Source organism: Antechinus flavipes, chromosome 3 (genome assembly GCF_016432865.1).
Source record: "Antechinus flavipes isolate AdamAnt ecotype Samford, QLD, Australia chromosome 3, AdamAnt_v2, whole genome shotgun sequence".
NCBI classification, from domain to species: Eukaryota; Metazoa; Chordata; class Mammalia; order Dasyuromorphia; family Dasyuridae; genus Antechinus; species Antechinus flavipes.
Window position 1 is genome coordinate 566,625,849 of NC_067400.1, and position 17,682 is coordinate 566,643,530.

At 38.1% G+C, this 17,682-nt stretch overlaps 1 protein-coding gene across 1 annotated transcript in view; it reads left to right on the top strand.

Moving 5' to 3' along the window:
- ZMPSTE24 (zinc metallopeptidase STE24) overlaps positions 1-17,308 on the top strand; it is a 53,734-nt gene extending 36,426 nt beyond the window's left edge. Inside the window, exons 7-10 of the mRNA XM_051987774.1 lie at positions 359-543; positions 4,792-4,896; positions 6,394-6,537; positions 7,987-17,308. Coding sequence (XP_051843734.1) covers positions 359-543; positions 4,792-4,896; positions 6,394-6,537; positions 7,987-8,211 — 659 coding nt within the window. The 3' untranslated portion in view covers positions 8,212-17,308. The remainder of the gene's footprint in view (positions 1-358; positions 544-4,791; positions 4,897-6,393; positions 6,538-7,986) is intronic.
- Positions 17,309-17,682: the final 374 nt, after the last annotated feature.

Consider the following 17,682-nt stretch of genomic DNA (forward strand, 5'->3'; position numbering starts at 1 on the left):
GCTGCTGGCCAAGGGTTGAGTATGGAGGTCACTGCTGTGCCGTGTGACAAGTCATTGGAACAAGACTTGAAAGGAAGGTTATTATTGTCCTCATTAGCGAGTTTGTTACATTTAAATATAACAACAACAGCCCTGATTGTGGGATCCTGGGCAAGTGGTTGGGTCCACTTGCCTCCTGACCAGAGGCACTCTCTAACATGCTGATGACATCACAGAGTCTGACAGAATGAATGAACACCAAAGGTATTTCAGCATATAACAAAAATGTTAGCACTCCTCTGTTTAATGACACTGGGTAGCAGCCGGCAGTTTCAGGTCCCACAAGTTTAATGTCTGTCTTCTTGGACTCTCCCACTAGGATCAAAGCGCTCCTCCCACAGCAATGCTTATTTCTATGGCTTCTTCAAGAACAAGCGGATAGTTTTGTTTGACACGCTGCTGGAAGAGTACTCCATGCCAAACAAAGAGCCCCCGGAGGAGGGCTTCTTGGAGCCCCCCAGAGATGGAGAGGGGGAGAGCCCAGAAATGAAGGCCAAAGTCAGAGTGAGTTTGACTTTAATTCTAGTCTTCCGCTGAAATATATGCAGCCCCTGCTTAGAGAATATGCAATGGTTCAGTGCCTGACAACTGCTTATTTAATCATTTTATCTCCCTACCACTGGGGTTCGAGGCTGCTGGGCCACGCTTTGCTTGCTACAAGGAACATGATATAGCCACAGACTATTACTACCAAGTTGGGTTTCAAATAGAGATTCTGTGTTTTGGAGTGATGTCTTTGTCTTAAAAGACAAAGAACTGTCTTGACTTTTCTGAAATGAGGGAATTCTTGAAAACCACAGGAAGAGAAGATAAGTTCCTTCCTAAAAATTTCATTGAAACTGTTGTCAGCCTAATATATTTAACATGATTATACATGTAGAGCTTATTGGCTACATGAGGGAGAAAAATTTAGAACTCAAAAATCTTTTTTTTTTTTTTTTTTTTGGCTTAGGCAAGTGGGGTTAAGTGACTTGCCCAGAGTCGCACAGGTAGGAAATGTTAAGTGTCTGAGGCCAGATTTGAACTCAGGTCCTCCTGAATTCAGGAATTCAAAATCTTACAAAAAAGATTATAGAAAACTGTCTATATGTAATTGGAAAAAAATAAGTGCTATTAAGTGGAAAGAGAGACAGAGACTATATGGCATTATACAGTATGTGGGGAGAGCAATAGAACTAGTCAGTTTAGCTTAATTCTCAAGCCCATAGTGGTGACTAGACTGCCATCATTAGTAGCATGAGAGTAGAGAGGCAGCCCTAACTGGAATGTTTACAGGGGAGAAAGGATGCTACTAGTTCTCTAATTATTGTATTAGGTTAGATCCAGATAAACTAACAAGTAAGGCACTTGGTAGAGCATGAATAGAGCATTAGGCCTCAAAGATCTCTGGCAGATCTCAGTTTCCTCAACTGTAAAATGGTGATGAGTAAAGGAATATTGTGACGGTGAAATGAGATCTGATTTATGAGACTTAGTGCAGTGCCTGGCCTTTTATAGGTTCTGTATTAATGCTTACTTCCTTACTTTCTCCCTATAGTGCCAGGTACTATTTTAATGCTAGAAATATAAAATACAAGCACTTGAGGCTTGGGGTCCCAGAAACCCATTTGACATTTCTTCTCAGGGTGCTAAGAAACAGTGGGAGAAGTAGGGTGTTGTTTCCTTGTGGCAGAGTTTTACTTTGCTAAGTCTGAGATAAAAGCATTAGAAAACAGCCTGAGTCTTCCCCCATTGTGTGGACAGGAGGCAAAGTCCAAAATTAACTCCCTGTTATTGGTGAGTGAGACCAGAGTGCTTTGTGACCCAGGGGAGCGGGAGTGCTCTACAGAGTTAACTGTCTATCTTTGCATGTTTTTCTCCTCCGGTCCCACATATCCCAGCAAGAGAATCACATGTTTTTTCTACATATTTTTCCTGCTGCAAACCAAGAGTGAAATTGGAAGTCTCACCCAAAAACTTGCTTTTCTAGGGAAAGATTTAACTTGTTAAAATGTTAAAGAAAAACTAAATATCTAATTATTTATTTTTTAATCAACTTAAAATTTTATTCTGACATTAGCAAACAACAAATAGGACAAGTTTTTGCATAAAGACAGTAAAACAAAAAGCTGAAATGGCAAGCCTCAGATATGTGCAGTTTGCTTTTCTCTTTAGGTTTATAATAATAAACCACCTTTTGCTTTCAAAGCTGTCTGGCTAGTCTATACTTTTTTTTTTCCCTCTCCATTTATATTCAGACTTGTGTAATTTAGCTTTCATTTATAGTTGTAGACACATACTACAAATGAAACCTTCCTTTAATATCTCTAACTCTATGAAGCAAGGATTTGCTAAGAGAAAAAGGGAATATTAATAGCTCTAAATTCCATTTAGCCTAGCACAGTGCCTATTCTCTTCCCTTCCTATTTATTTGTTGCTACCAACATTCCTATTACACTGTGCTGCTGCTTATCATAGAACATCTTTTCTGCCTTGAAAAACACTTGTTTTCACAGTAGAGATCAGGGTCACAATAGTTTCTGATTTCTTTGAGATGTTCCTCTAGAGTGAATCATGTGGGGTTGGCCCAGCTGTAGCTCTTGGAGAGCTATTATTCTCTGTATCACTTTTTTCATTTAAAATTTGGGGCCTTTGGACTCCCATTCTTCCTGATGAATGAATCCCATACTCTTCCTCTTTTGTTATAGTCCTGAACCATTCCTGCTTGACTCGGTTGTTAAATAGAAGAAGTTTATTTCTAGTAGTTGCCTTTTCCTCTTCCCCTTAACTCCTTTTTGGGAGCTCTTTTTGAGTCTTTTCTCAAGTTAGTGGAGTCTTCCAGAGCTTATGTCTCTGAGGACCATGAAACACCAATATATCATGAGGAAGCAGTAGAAGACTTGAAGAATTTTTAAAAAAATGGTCCAGTTCTGCCTGGGTTTGCCCTTGCACACTGCATCTCAGGATTTTCTCCATCATCTGGCTTTCTAAGTCCCCTGAAAGGAGGGTGGGGGGTGTGAATGCTACACCTAAGCTATCCTGGGTAAGGACATACCGCTAAGGTGCGCAGATAGAGACCTTATTGTAAATAAGCACTGAACAAGTGGCTAGTCTTTGAGCCCACCCTTTCTTTTATTTCCATTCCTACCCACTTGTACTCTTCTGTAGCCCATGTGCTTTATCTTATCCACAAAACTAACATGAGAAACTTAATCAAGTGCTTAGCAAAAAGATAGGTAACCAATTCCTGTAGCATTCCCTTGATCTCCCTAATTTAATCACACTCTCAAAAATGGAAATGAAGTTAGTCTTATATGACTTGTTCTTGATAAATCTCTGCTTCCTCTCATAGTGACTGCTTCTTTTTCTAGATGTTCATTAATTCTGAGGCATCTTTGAAGTCTTACCACAAATGCCTACTCCTTCAGCTGCCTTCCATGAAGTCTGTGATCTATAACAGACCTTTTCCTTAATTTTATTATTATTATTTTTTAACAGTCATAACTTTTTATTGACAGAACCCATGCCTGGGTAATTTTTTACAACATTATCCCTTGTACTCACTTCTGTTCCGACTTTTCCCCTCCCTCCCTCCACCTCCTCCCCTAGATGGCAAGCAGTCCTATACATGTTAAATATGTCACAGTATATCCTAGATACAGTATATGTGTGCAGAACCGAATAGTTCTCTTGTTGTACAGGAAGAGTTGGATTCAGAAGGTAAAAATAACCGGGGAAGAAAAACAAAAATGCAAACAGTTTACACTCATTTCCCAGTGTTCTTTCTTTGGGTGTAGCTGCTTCTGACCATCCTTGATCAATTGAAACTGAGTTAGATCTTCTCTTTGTCGAAGAAATTCACTTCCATTACAATACATCCTCATACAGTATCATTGTTGAGGTATATAATGATCTCCTGGTTCTGCTCATTTCACTTTGCATCAGTCATGTAGGTCTCTCCAAGCCTCTCTGTATTCATCCTGCTGGTCATTTCTTACAGAACAATAATATTCTATAACATTCACATTCCACAGTTTACCCAACCATTCTCCAATTGATGGGCATCCATTCATTTTCCAGTTTCTAGTCATTACAAACAGGGCTGCCAAGACCTTTTCCTTTAGACTTCCCTTCTAGTGCCCAGGTTATGTGTCATGGGCTTTACCTGGAGCAATCTGACTTTAGATTCTGCCTCTACCTCCTAATTGTGGGATCATGAGCAAGTTACTTAGTCTCTCTAATTTCTGTTTCCTTATCTGTAAAGTGGGGATAATACCCAATCACTGCCTCCCTTATAAGATTAAGTATGAATTACGCCTTGTAACCAAATGTTGAAGCTTTATGTGGGTTGATGATGATATATTATAATTCTCTACATCTTATTCTTCTGCCAGATTATAGAAATTCTGTGAAGGCACTGACTCTGTCTCACTTAGCTTTGCTTTCCCTCAGCCCCTGATGCGTGCATGCTTTGTACAAATCAGGCACTCAATAATAGCAGCTATTTATTACTTGTAAAACACTGCTAGGGTCCATCAGTAAGTATATGTTGAACAAAAGATTGAATATGTAGATGGACAAATGTTGCCAAGTATAAAGAAGTCTAAGATAAAGAAATAATCCTTATTTGCCTGCCTCTTGGAAGTTCAAAGGGATTGTCATGTGTATGAGCTAAGTTTGATGAGACTCTCTTTTGGCCATATTCATGCTGTTGATTCAGCAGATATTCCTAAAAATGGATTTTAAACTGATTATTATTATTTTTTAACTCAGAATAAGAAACAAGGCTGTAAAAACGAAGAGGTTCTTGCTGTTCTTGGCCATGAACTGGGACACTGGAAGTTAGGCCACACAGTCAAAAATATCGTTATCAGTCAGGTGAGTGTGTGAATATTCTGGTTTGCTTAGAAGGCCTGTTTTTCCAGATTCTCTGTTACTCAGTATAAGTCAAATAGCTATTTGTACTTTCCTCATAAACAAGTAATCCTTTCCTGGTGGGGATAGGCAAGAATTACTGTTTTGCTTCTTTTCTCCAAATTTCTTTTCAAATGTCTGGTATAATAGAAATCATTAACTTTCAAAGTCTTTGGCAAATACAGCCATTAAAGGTAAGGAAGAGAAGAACAATATATGGAATGAGAATTCTTCTTTTTCAAATTGTCTCCCTATATCACCCAGGCTATAAATGTAGCTGCAGCTCATGGGCCCAGACTTAATATTGAGGGGAAGGTTAAAGTTAAAGTTTTTTTTTTTGTTTTTTTTTTTTTTTCGGACCTGAACTGATTCACCTCTCTTTGGAAGCCTGGTGGTCCTCTGCTTTTGGGAATTTACCATATAGAATTAATGCAGCCACCCTTTCAACTTTATCCTGTTGTAGCTTGGAGCTCCTGGACAATCCCTCAGTCTCGGCCTCCCAGCTAGCAGGGATTTACAGTTATGTGCTACCACACCTTACTGACTCTAGAATATTTGGGTCTTCATTCCAAAATTGAGTTCATAAGATTTAGAGTTGGAATGGACTATAGAGATCCCCTAGTCTAAAGATTCTTAACTTGAGGTCTAGGAATTTAATATTTTTTATAACTATTTCAGTATTATTGGTTTTCTTTGTAATCTTATATATTTTATTCTTATACTTCAAACAAACAAACCAACCTACTATTCTAAGGAGGGCTCCATAAGCTTCATCAGACTGCTGATGGAGGTCATGACACAAATCTGAGAATCAGTAGATTTAGATTCAAGTGCTGACTGTGTAATAGTTCTCTCTGTGATTTTTGGAATCTGTCTCTTTGCTCCCCTATAAAGTGAGCATACTAAGACTTTCTCATTGGATCATTGTGTATGGATCAGGTAGAATCATGGATATAAAATCCTTTTTGATCTCTGAAGTGCTGTGAACATTTTAGCTATTTGTTAAGAATACAGAACTGGGGTGAGCATTCTGTATACCTGCAGACTGTTTTTCCCTTCCTGTCTAAGGCAGAAGTGTCTGAAACCAAGTGTCTGGCAGTTTCTATAATCACCTTTAATGTCATTCTTAAAATGAGAGTATCTAGTATAATTTTTAAAAAAATTTTAATAGTCTTTTATTTATATGCATGGGTAATTTTACAGCATTGATAATTGCCAAACGTTTTGTCCAATTTTTCCCCTCCTCCCCACCCCCTCCCTTAGATGGCAGGATGACCAATACATGTTAAATATATTAGAATATAAATTAAATACAAAATAGGTATACATGTGCAAACCATTATTTTGCTGTACAAAAAGAATCGGTATGTAGTAGAATTTAAAAATAAAATCCATGCTGTTGAATGTTGCTCTGTGCTGGGATCATTCCAACCATAACTTGATATACCTCTTTCATTTCAGATGAATTCTTTCCTTTGTTTTTTCTTATTTGCCATATTAATTGGTCGAAAAGAACTCTTTGCTGCATTTGGCTTTTATGATACTCAACCCACTCTGATTGGACTAATGATCATCTTCCAGTTTATTTTTTCACCTTACAATGAGGTAAAGTATGGTCTTTTAATTGTGTTCATGTAATTTATTAAATCCTGGACCTCTAGAGCAATCTTTGAAATACTTTTCTATTCCTCATGGAAGGCCTTGAAAGCTAATCTATGTTTATTCAACACATGGATTAAATAGGTGGAACAAGAGAAGATGATTTTAATTTGTCAGGTTTTCAAGAGGCTCTTTTTATTGCAGTTGGGGTGTCTGGATTGTGAGCAAAACAGACTCCCACCTGGACCAAAGTAGTAACTAGATGCTGACTGGCACTAAGCATAAAAAAAGACAGCAGAATGACGGGTAAATTTGAGAAAAGACAAAATGTGGGTACAATTAGGAACCCTTTTGGTCAAGAAGGAAATTCTTCAGAGTAACTTGTTAAATCTTTGGAAAAGGTCAAGGAATCCTTTAGCAACTGGGGCTTAAATTGGGGTTAAAATCTGGGCTGAGAAGCAGATCTTCATGTAGTTTTTGACTTTCTGGAAAGAGGAGAATTGTTCCCCAAAAGAAGCTCTCAAACTGTGAAAATGGGGAACATTAGCTGAAGAGGGCCAAAAGTGGATCCTGGGTGACCCCAGCAGTCAGCCAGCTCCCTGAGTCCACTCCCCTTCTGAGAAGATGAGGGACCTACCCCCACAATCAGACAGCAGTAGCAAGCTGGGAGCTAGCCCATCGTTGTGGTTACTGTGCTGCAGAATGATAAGCTGAAAGTTGTTAGGGGCAAAGAACATAATCTGGGGGGGGCATCCCGGAGATCTCCTCAACTAGTAGAACTTGAGGCAAGACGTTCCAGCAATTGCTGGTTAGTAAAGCAGGCTCCTAAGGGTCAGAGGCCGGCCAGCTCTGTGCTCAGCCTTATTTCTACCATACCTACCTACCTCTATTTCTGATGGGTTTTAGATCTTTTGGATGGACCCTGATATTTGGCATCAGTTTATATAAACTTCATTGTTTAGAACTGGAATGACTTATTCTGAGAAAAGGGGCCTCTTTTTTTTTTTTTTAAATGTTAAACGTTGGTAGAAATATATGTTAAATCTAATATATGCATACATATTTATACAATTATCTTATGGCACAAGAAAGGTGCCTCTTTTTGATTGAAAAAAAATGATATATCATGGAAAGGGTCCTGGATTTTACATCACAACCTAATGCTTACTACTTCTGAGATACTGGGCAAGTCATTTTCATGTGTAGGCCTTTATTTTCCCATCTGGAAAATGATGGGAGAGATGTTCTCAAATGTAAGGTTATCATTACTTTATAAAGATACCCACTAAAATTCCAGATCCTTGAATTTCATTTATCTTTATTTAGGCCTGTTTGTCTCATGTGCAGGCCCCACATTATTACTTCCTTTGTGATCTCAACTTCACCAAATATTCAGTGAGAGCAAAAGTCTTGCTTTTCAGTAACTTTTTTATCACTTCCCTTTCTTTCCCTCAGGTACTTTCTTTTTGTCTCACAGTACTGAGTCGAAGATTTGAGTTCCAAGCAGATGCATTTGCCAAGAAACTTGGAAAGGCTAAGGACCTATATTCAGCGCTGATCAAACTAAACAAAGACAACTTGGGATTTCCTGTTTCTGACTGGTTATTTTCAATGTGGCATTATTCTCATCCTCCACTACTTGAGAGACTTCAAGCTTTACAGGATTCAAAACAAGACTGAGATGCCCAGGGTCTGTGCTTGAAGACAAGTTTCTGAACGTTTCCATCCTGGCAGCATGTTCTAGCTCTTAATGTTTTTACTTTTTTTTTTTTTTTTCAAAGAAAAGAATTAAGGTGGAGGTTGGTACCCCAATTTAAATGCATTTAGAGCCCATTTTAAAATTGATTGGAATAATCAATTGTTTTAAAAAGGACAACACTGGATGAGCTTTAAAAACATAATGTATATATAAAGGTATTTTTACTTTACTTTTGATGATATAATTTACCCCCTTCATCTTCATACCTGTAATTGAATCTGCCCATTGAGTACTTTGGGCAAATCTTTGGAGGAGTTGTCCCTTCCTCTGAAGCCTTTCTATAGAGCTGACACCATGGTCCCAAATCATTGTGCTCACACCAAACTTGAATTTTTAAATAGTTAAAATTGTTCATATTTAATCTGACTGACCAATCAGTGTTTTAAATAATGAGGAAGGTATTTGTCAGTACAGTTGACATTGTTCTGATGAAATATGGTTATAAATGTACTTCTGACTTCTGTTCCTATATCCACATTTAGGTGGGCAGTCTAAGACTTTTTTTTTGTTTATTGTTTTTTATTGGGTTTTATTCATCGGAATCTATTTCACAATATAGAAAGTCACAGTTGACAAAAAATTTAATGTCATTTGGGCAAAGTATGTACCATATTAGGGAAATCGGTAGTATTTTTCAAAATACCTTTAGCTTTTTTTGAATTTGTAATTCCTTTTTATCCCTGACTTCAGCTAGATCTTCAGTAAGGAAAGCTATGTAATCCTCTTTTGGGCAGAAACAGCCATATTATGCAGATTTACATATCTATACTAGGAACAGAATTTGGAGAGGAGAGAATAAAATAGGATTTTTAGAACCCCCATCCTCCCCCAGGATGACAGGTTTCTTTTTGCATTTAGGTGAAACCCTCTGAAAACAGTAAAAACTAAAAAGTAATGCCTGTTTTGAGAAAACTTCCTTTATTTGGATTCCCCACTCCCCTTCTTCTGGAAGTAATCAATATGAATCACACTTAACATCCACTTAGATCAGTTATAGTAGTTATCAGTGGCCAAGCTCTTTTCATTTCAAAGTAACTCTCCCACCAAGAGGTTCCTTTTGACATTTTAAAAGAAATGTGTATGGGACTCCTTACACTTATGTACAATGCCTGAGGAAGCCCTAAGTTTTTGTGTCTAGTCTTTTCTTTAGTATATCTGCATTCTGGGTATTTGCTGGGACCAGCCTTCAGATTTCTGTCAGTAAAATTTTGCACAGCTGAGGTTTGAGGTGACTTCTTCACCAGAAAATATGATTGAAGTCAGTATCTCTGTTGTAATGGGTTACTTATTTGTTGCAGAAAGCAAGTGGGCTGCTTCTTTAGTTTTATTCCTCCTGGAGTATACCTCTAGATCTCCCTTATCTTCCTTCTCAGTGACATGGCTTTCCCTTCTTCCTGTGCCTTTAAACTTACATTTAAATCCAGCACAAGTCAACATTAAAAATTGCCAATGGAAAGTTATATATTCTATCTTTAATTTATTGAAAAGGCTTTATATTTTATCCACCTCCCAGACTCAAATCTCTGCACTGCTGTGAAGAGGTGACTACTATCGGAAGAGAAGCAATGGCCCTCCAGGATTTATACCCTTGAGGCTGTCTCTAGTCCCTGTTCCCTGGCGTAGTCTTCCTCTGTAAATTCTTTTTACTTGGCTCAGCCTGTACTGTCTCAGCTTTGATGCAGTGCAAATGATTGTGAGCCTGACTGCTTTCAACATCAAACTTACTAATTGGTGTCTCCACTCAGAACCACTTCATTCTGCCTGGAAGCCAAATTAAGCTTTCTTAGATGTTTTGATCATGTTATTCCCCTGCTGTACAGTGAGAATTGAGTTAGTCAAGACTTGTAAAAGGGAGTTTAGCAGGCAGCAGAAGTCTAAGCAGTTTAGGGATGCAGTCTAGGGATTTAAGCTAATTAAATGTTAAGTGCCTGCTGTACAAACGATTGTTAAAGCATTATGGTAGCTGCTAGGAATACAAATATTTTTTAAAATAGCATACCTCCAAGAAGCTTATTTTCTACTAGACAGATACAAGTAGTATAGAGATAAATATATTACAAGTTAATGTGTGGTGACTGCAAAAGAGAGACCCAAGAGGAGGAGAATACTTGTACCTGTACTGGAGAAGGGAAAAATGAAAGGAGGCTTCATGGAGAAGCAGTTCTGTGAAATGAGTTTTGAAGGAATGTGAGCCTTCAGAAAACAAGAAGTGAAGATGAAGTGCAATAGGGGACAGGTCTGCAGGAAGATACAAGATGGTGAGTTCAGAGAATAGCTAAGTCACTGGACCAGGCTGTAATGTAAGTTACAAAGGAAATTCATGTAATAAGTTTGGGAGAGAAGGTAGGTTGGAGCCTTAAAATTTAAGTCAGACAGCCTTGAAAGAATGATTTTCCTCTAGTGAAGATAAGAAGGCCCCCACGAGTTTTGAGGTATGCTCATTCCCCAGTAGGATGATTTGTGTCATCTCTGGAGGATGGACTGTGGATAATAATGAGTACAACTACTGTAGTGTCTGTTAACAGGGTGAAAGGTAGCAGTGCAAGACATGTTTTAGAGGTGGAAGTGAGATGAATTCACAGCTGATAAATGGAAGAAAGAGGGGAGTCCAAGGTTATGAGCTTGGGTGAGAGTTTTGGGAGCTTGGATTGTGTTCCAAGCTGAGCTTGCTGCACTTATAGGGCCATCCAGGTGGAAATGACCATCAGCATTTGCAGATGAGGAAATTGAGATCACATAGAGATAAGGATTAGATAATATAGATTTTTAAAAACAACACAGGAGCAATGAGACTACCAAAGGGTAGATGTCTTACAGCAGGAATTATGACTCCCCCTGAGGATAAATTTCAGGGTATTCTAGAATTTGAATAAAGGGAGAAAATATATCTTCATTTTCACTGAAATTTAGCATTTCATTAGGAATGTATGTAACAAACACTCTGAGAAGGTGTTTATTGGTCTCCTTGGGTTTATAGAGGAATCAATAGCATAAAAATAAGAGACAAGCAAAGAAAGCCCAGGCCAGAGTTATGGATACTATTGCTCAGGTGGTGAAACGTGTTGGATAACTGGAAGAGGAGCTGAAGCAGTGGTCAGCTAAGTTAAGAGGAGAGCCATGAAAGAACTCTCTCAAAACATTATTTAGAAATAAAGATTAAGACTCACTTAAGTTTGGCAGACATCACTAGCAATATGTGGGGAAATAGTTTCAGTTGAGTTGTGGAGTCATGAATCATATTGCAAAGGGTTCAGGGGAGTGAAAAGATGGAGAGGAAGCAACTCTAGAGATTTGTCAAAGCAAAGGAGTGATACCAGCCTGATTGAGGAGAAAGTAAGGTCAAGGGCAGTGTGTATGACATAATACGTTGGGCCCATCATCCAAAAGCTTTCTGCTCAGAAGCAATTTAAACTCCATCCTTAGGTATATTTCAAAGAGAATTACTTGGATCCCAGTCTTTTTTTTTAAATTTAATTTAATTTAATTTTATTTTATAATAACTTTATATTGACAGAATCCATGCCAGGGTAATTTTTTTACAACATTATCCCTTGCACTCGCTTCTGTTCCGATTTTTCCCCTCCCTCCCTCCACTCCCTCCCCTAGAAGGCAAGCAGTCCTATATATGTTAGATATGTTGCAGTATATCCTAGATATAATATATGTTTGCAGAACCGAACAGTTCTCTTGTTGCACAGGGAGAATTGGATTCAGAAGGTAAAAATAACCCGGGAAGAAAAACAAAAATACAAATAGTTCACATTCATTTCCCAGTGTTCTTTCTTTGGGTGTAGCTACTTATGTCCATCATTGATCAATTGAAACTCAGTTAGGTCTCTTTGTCAAAGAAATCCACTTCCATCAGAATACATCCTCATACAATATCGTTGTCGAAGTGTATAATGATCTCCTGGTTCTGCTTATTTCACTTAGCATCAGTTCACGTAAGTGTCTTGGATCCCAGTCTTTCAGGATTTTGTGCTAAATCACACTGGTGTGAACTTGCAAGAATATGGTATACAACTCCTGTCTTCAGCTGTAATATTATACCCATAGCCTCCTTCATGCCTACTGAATCACTCGATCTTCTTCCCATTCATTCAGTCTGTTGCTCCTGACCTGGCCTTCCCAATCAACTACTTAAGCATAACCACCATTCCCTAAGGTTTGCCCTGTGCCTTACCTCTGAATCCCTTCCCTCTCCCATCTCCCATCCTTAGCCTGGCAGCATGACTGTATGTGACATCTTGTTCAAGACCCCAGCCCAGTCAACATTTCTTTCTTTCTTTTTTTTTCATTTATCAGTTACATTTCTTTAGGAGTTTCTTCTCTTTAAATTTTCTTCCAAAATTTTGTATCTTATCTCATATGCATGTGCACCTGTCATGTGTCTTCTCTCCCTGTCTCCCCATTTAATTGTAAACTTCTGGATAGTAAAGATCCATTTTTTCCAGCTTTGTATCCCCACTGCCTACTATGGGGCTCTTTATTGTCATCACTTCAAAAAGTATTAAATTGAATAGAAATAGAAGTTTCTGATAAAACTTCTGATTGAAAGCTCACAAATACTTTATGGTTAGCAGATCTCTTGGGGAAAAGCAGAATTTAAGAGCCATCCTCAAGGAGCTCATGGTCTAGTAGGAAATTGGGTTGCAAACACAATTATAATAAAGTGTTGAATGATGAAAGCATTGGAGAGTTACCCATGTGCTGTGCAAGTCCCAAGGGGCAATTATCAAGAGAATGAGAATCCAGTGAGATTTGCTGAAGGAGCTGATAATTTGAGTTGGGCCCTCATGGATACCAGTGATAACAGAGGAAGAGATGAGACAGAGGAGCATGTTTAGAGCTAGATGGCACAGTGGATAGGGCTCTGGGCTTGCACACTGATTTGGGAAACCTATGTTCAAATCCTGCCTTAGTCACTGATCCCAGGCAAATCACTTAGCCTCTCTATTTTAATGTTTAAATTTGAGTTGGCAGGCCACTGAAGAGTTTTGAGCTAAGGCATACCATGTCCAGGCCTAGTTAAAAAAAAAAAAAAAAAAAAAAAACCACCATTCTGGCAGTAGGACAAAGATAAGATTTTAGAGGAGAGACTTCTATTTCAATAATTATAATGAGATCTTGACTAATGGCAATGGGAATAGGGAAAGAGTGGATATGGAGTTAGATTGGGGAATTACCTCTATAATGGTTAAAACTGGGAATAAATGAGAGCACAGTAAAATCCAGGGACAGGACTTTAAGGAACACCAAGGAGATTGTGCCATCTCTCATGCTGATATCCAGTGGGAGAGTGTGATTATCAATATAAAAAAAGGTAAGCTAAGTAGTGCAGTGGATGGAGAATTGGCCCTTGAGTCAAGTCAAATCCAGCCCCAGATACAAACTTTGTGACTCTTGGCAGGTCATTGCTTCCAAAAATAAACAAGTCAAGGAATCTCTTTAAGATTTGTTGTTGTTGTTTTTTCCTAAATCTTGGATCTGGCAATCAGATGGTCATCAGGAACCTTAGCAATTTCAGTGGCTTCATGAGGGCAGAATACCAAGGTGTTGAGAAGAGGTTAGGTAGTGGGGAAGTAAATGAACGCATGGTAGACGGCATTCTCATTGCTAAGCAATCGAGGAAGGAAAGCAATGGGATGTTAGTTAGATGATTAGGATGTAGGGAAGGCTATTCTTTGTCATTCAGGGAAGACCACAACCCATAAGATGAAGCCAATAATGAGGAAGAGATGAAAGACTGATGAGACAGAGAAGAATGATCCCTGGAGCAAGACCTTGGAGAGAAGGTGGTGATAGGGAAATAAGATTAGCTTTAGTGAGTAGGAGAAATATTCTGGAGAAGAGAAGTTATAATGTAAGGTTTAAGGAATGGAGGAAGGAGATGAGAAAGCTTGTGTGAACTATCCCTTCAACTGAGTGTTAGCCCTTCTGCCTTTTTTATATTATTTAATTTTACTAATCTCCCCAACATCTTTATGCCTTTGTGCATTCAGGGCAAGGCTAATCTTTAGGCATTTGACTTTGTTTGGTCCATGATTAACAGCTTTGGGCTCAGAGATAACCACAACAGGCAAAACTGAGCCATTCTTACCTGGGTTACTGGCCGTCTTGTGCTGTTTTCAATCAACAAGCATTTATTAGGTGCCTAATAAATGTCAGGTACCATATCAGACTGTAGAGACACAAAGATAAAAATTAAACTGTCCCTGCTTTCAGAGAGTTTACATTTTGTTAGAGGAGACAATATGCTTTTATAAACATAGAGGCAAATGCAAATGGACCAATCACAAAGTAATTTTTATGGGGAAGGAAGCAGAAGCAATTTATGGAATCAGGAAAGGTCTCAGGGTGTAAGATGTTGTCTAAGCTGAGCTTTGAAGGAAATGGGATTCAGAGATGGAGGTAAGAAGAAAACTCTGCAGACATGAGGAAGAGCTAGTGCAAAGACTTGGATATGGATATGGAAGATGCAATCTTGTGTGTGAAAAACAATAAGAAATCCAATTTAGAAGGAGGAGCAAGAAGGCTGGATCAAAGAGTGTACAAAGGGAAAGGATGCATAATAGGTTGAAGCCAGCTTTAGAAAGGGCCGAGATTTCAAATCACGTTTTGTCCCAAATTCACTGTTTTTTCCAGGGTCATTTCATCAACCTAAAGTTGAATCCAGTCCAAACTCCTCATTTCATAAGTCAGGGAAATGAAACTCGGAGAGATGAATCATGATTTGCCCAAGATCACACAACAGGTGAATGGCAAAACAGATTTAATATGGTGGTAATTAAAAAAACAAAAAACTTTTAAGTTAGGAGAAGCTAGTGAGAGAACTCACTCGACAGGTAATTAGAGTTGCCCAAAATAGACCCTCTCTCCTCCTCTTCACAGTTTTATGGCTTCCTCTACCTCTCTGGCTACACATAGCTAGCATCTTTTGATCTTGCCCTTGAAATTGCAATTCAGCCTTTTCTTCTATTCCCCTTCCTCCACTTTCACTCTCATAAATGTGCCTTTTTATCCTTAGAGAGGCTAATTACAGAATCACAGAACTGAAAGAGCTAAGCAACTATCTAGTTCAACCTGTCCCTGAAAAAGAATTCTGGCTACCTGACAAGTGGTCATCCTTTCCCTGAAGTCTTCTATAAAGGGAAGCTCATTACAAAAGAAGACAGGTCCTTCTGGTTTATTCAGCTCTGGTGGTTAGAGATTTTTTGTTTCTTCGGTTTTCCTGATGTTAAGCCTAAGCTTTGCAGCAATGAACAGGAATCCATTGTTCCTGGTTCACTCTTCTGGGGCCAAACAGTGTGTTGAATCCCTCTTCCATGTAACAAACAACCTTTCATAAATTAAAGGCTAAGCTTCATAAACTGAAGGCTAAATTCTTTCAACCAGTCCACTAATGACACACACTCAAGGTCCTTCATCATTCCGGTTGTCCTCCTCTGGATGTTCTGAAATTTGTCCATGTCCTCCCTAAAATGTGGTGCTCAGAAATAAACACAGATGTGATTTCTGGTTTTTTTTAAGGAAGCATAAGGAAGGCACTATTACTTGTTCACAGAATGTGTAGGGGGACATATGATACAAGAAGGTGGGAAAGACAGGAAGGACTTTGAATACCAAAGAGAGAATTTTATATTTGATCTAGAAATGTCTCAAGTAATTCCATGATTTCTTCTCTCCCTTCACTCTTAAGACTATGGCTTTCTAAAATGTGACCTCATATAGCTTCAGTCTTTCCTTCAATAGTTCCTTTCTGAGTGTGGAAAAACTCCTAATTCTAAAAATGCCTTTCGTCAGCCTTTCTATCATCAATCAACTTCTGTCCCATCTACTGTCCTCTTCTCATTCACTGATAACCTCTTTTTTATTTAATAGTTTTCCTCTAATTACATGTAAAAACAAATTTTTAATCTTTTATTTTTTTACCTGGAAAGTACATGTACTAATGAAAAATGAAGTGACGAGAACCAGGAGAACATTGTATGCAGTATCAGCAACATTGTGTAAAATTTGACTATAATTGATTTAGCACTTCTCAGCATTACAGTAATCCAAGACAAATACTGATGACTCTTGATAGAAAATGCTGTCTAGCTTCAGAGAAAGAACTGATAAAAGTCTGAATATGAGATCAAGAATACTATTTTCACTTTTTTGTTTTTTTTTCCTTTTGCTCTTTTTTTCACAGCATGACTAATATGAATATATGTTTTATATATTTTACCTCTCTCAAATCGCTTAGTTTTAAGGAAAGAAGATTTGAGGGAAGGAGAAAATTTGGAACTCGTAATTTTATGTGAAAAAATGAATCTTAAAATAACTGTCTTTACATATAATTGGAAAAAATAAAATTTTATTTAAAAGAAAAAATTCTTAAAAATTTTTTGAGAGAAAAGGATCTATGTGTACAAAAATGTTTGTAGCAGCCCTCTTTGTAGTGGCAAGACACTGGAAATTGAGTGAATGCCTATCAGTTGGAGAATGGCTGAATAAGTTATTGTATATGAATGTTGTGGAATATTATTGTTTTGAAAAACATTTTTTGAGTTCCAAATTCTCTCACTGTTTCCCTCCCCTTTCCACCTGATTGAGAAGGTATACAATTTGGTATAGATGATATAAGGCGTTCAAGGTTAACTTTTGTCATATACCTGATGCCTCTTTAACATCACCACCAGCTACTCTCTCCTTCCACCCCTAAGATCACCATATCCAATGACCTTTTTTCAGTCTTCAGCTTTCTTGACCACTGTACCACAATCGATACTGGTGACCATCTCCCCTACTAGATTCTCTCTCTTTACATGGCTTCCAGGATGCAGAACCATAGAATTTGAACTTTGGAAGGGACTTCAGTGGCCATCTAGCCCCATGTCCCGTGCTTTTGGTTTTGTTTTCCTTAATCCTATTCCTTTCCTTGGAATGTCTTCTCTCTCCCTTTTACCTGCTGGCTTTCTCCGAGTCTCAGTTTTCTCATTTGTAAATCGGAAATAAACAATCTAATGTGTCCTAGTGGTGACTCTTTTTAAGTATAACCTGGATTTGGAGACCAGTGAGGTAATATTTAACTCTCAAATTCTGCGTCAATAATACCTGCTGCTGATAACTCAGGGCCCTAGAAATGTAATTAAGAACAAATCCAAGTTAAATTTTGTTCATTAAATTTAAGAAAATACAATACAATATAGAAATTTTAATTTATGATTTTTTTAGTTAATATACTGCCCCCCAGAATGTGTTTCATCCCACTGCCTTCTAGTACCTACTTCATGAGATGAGGGTGTGTAAGTGCTCTGTAAACCTTCAAGTATAAACCTAGGAATATCAGATACTTGTTTTCCCTTGGGTCTAGACTTCATTATTAGAGAATTTAATTATGAGAGAAA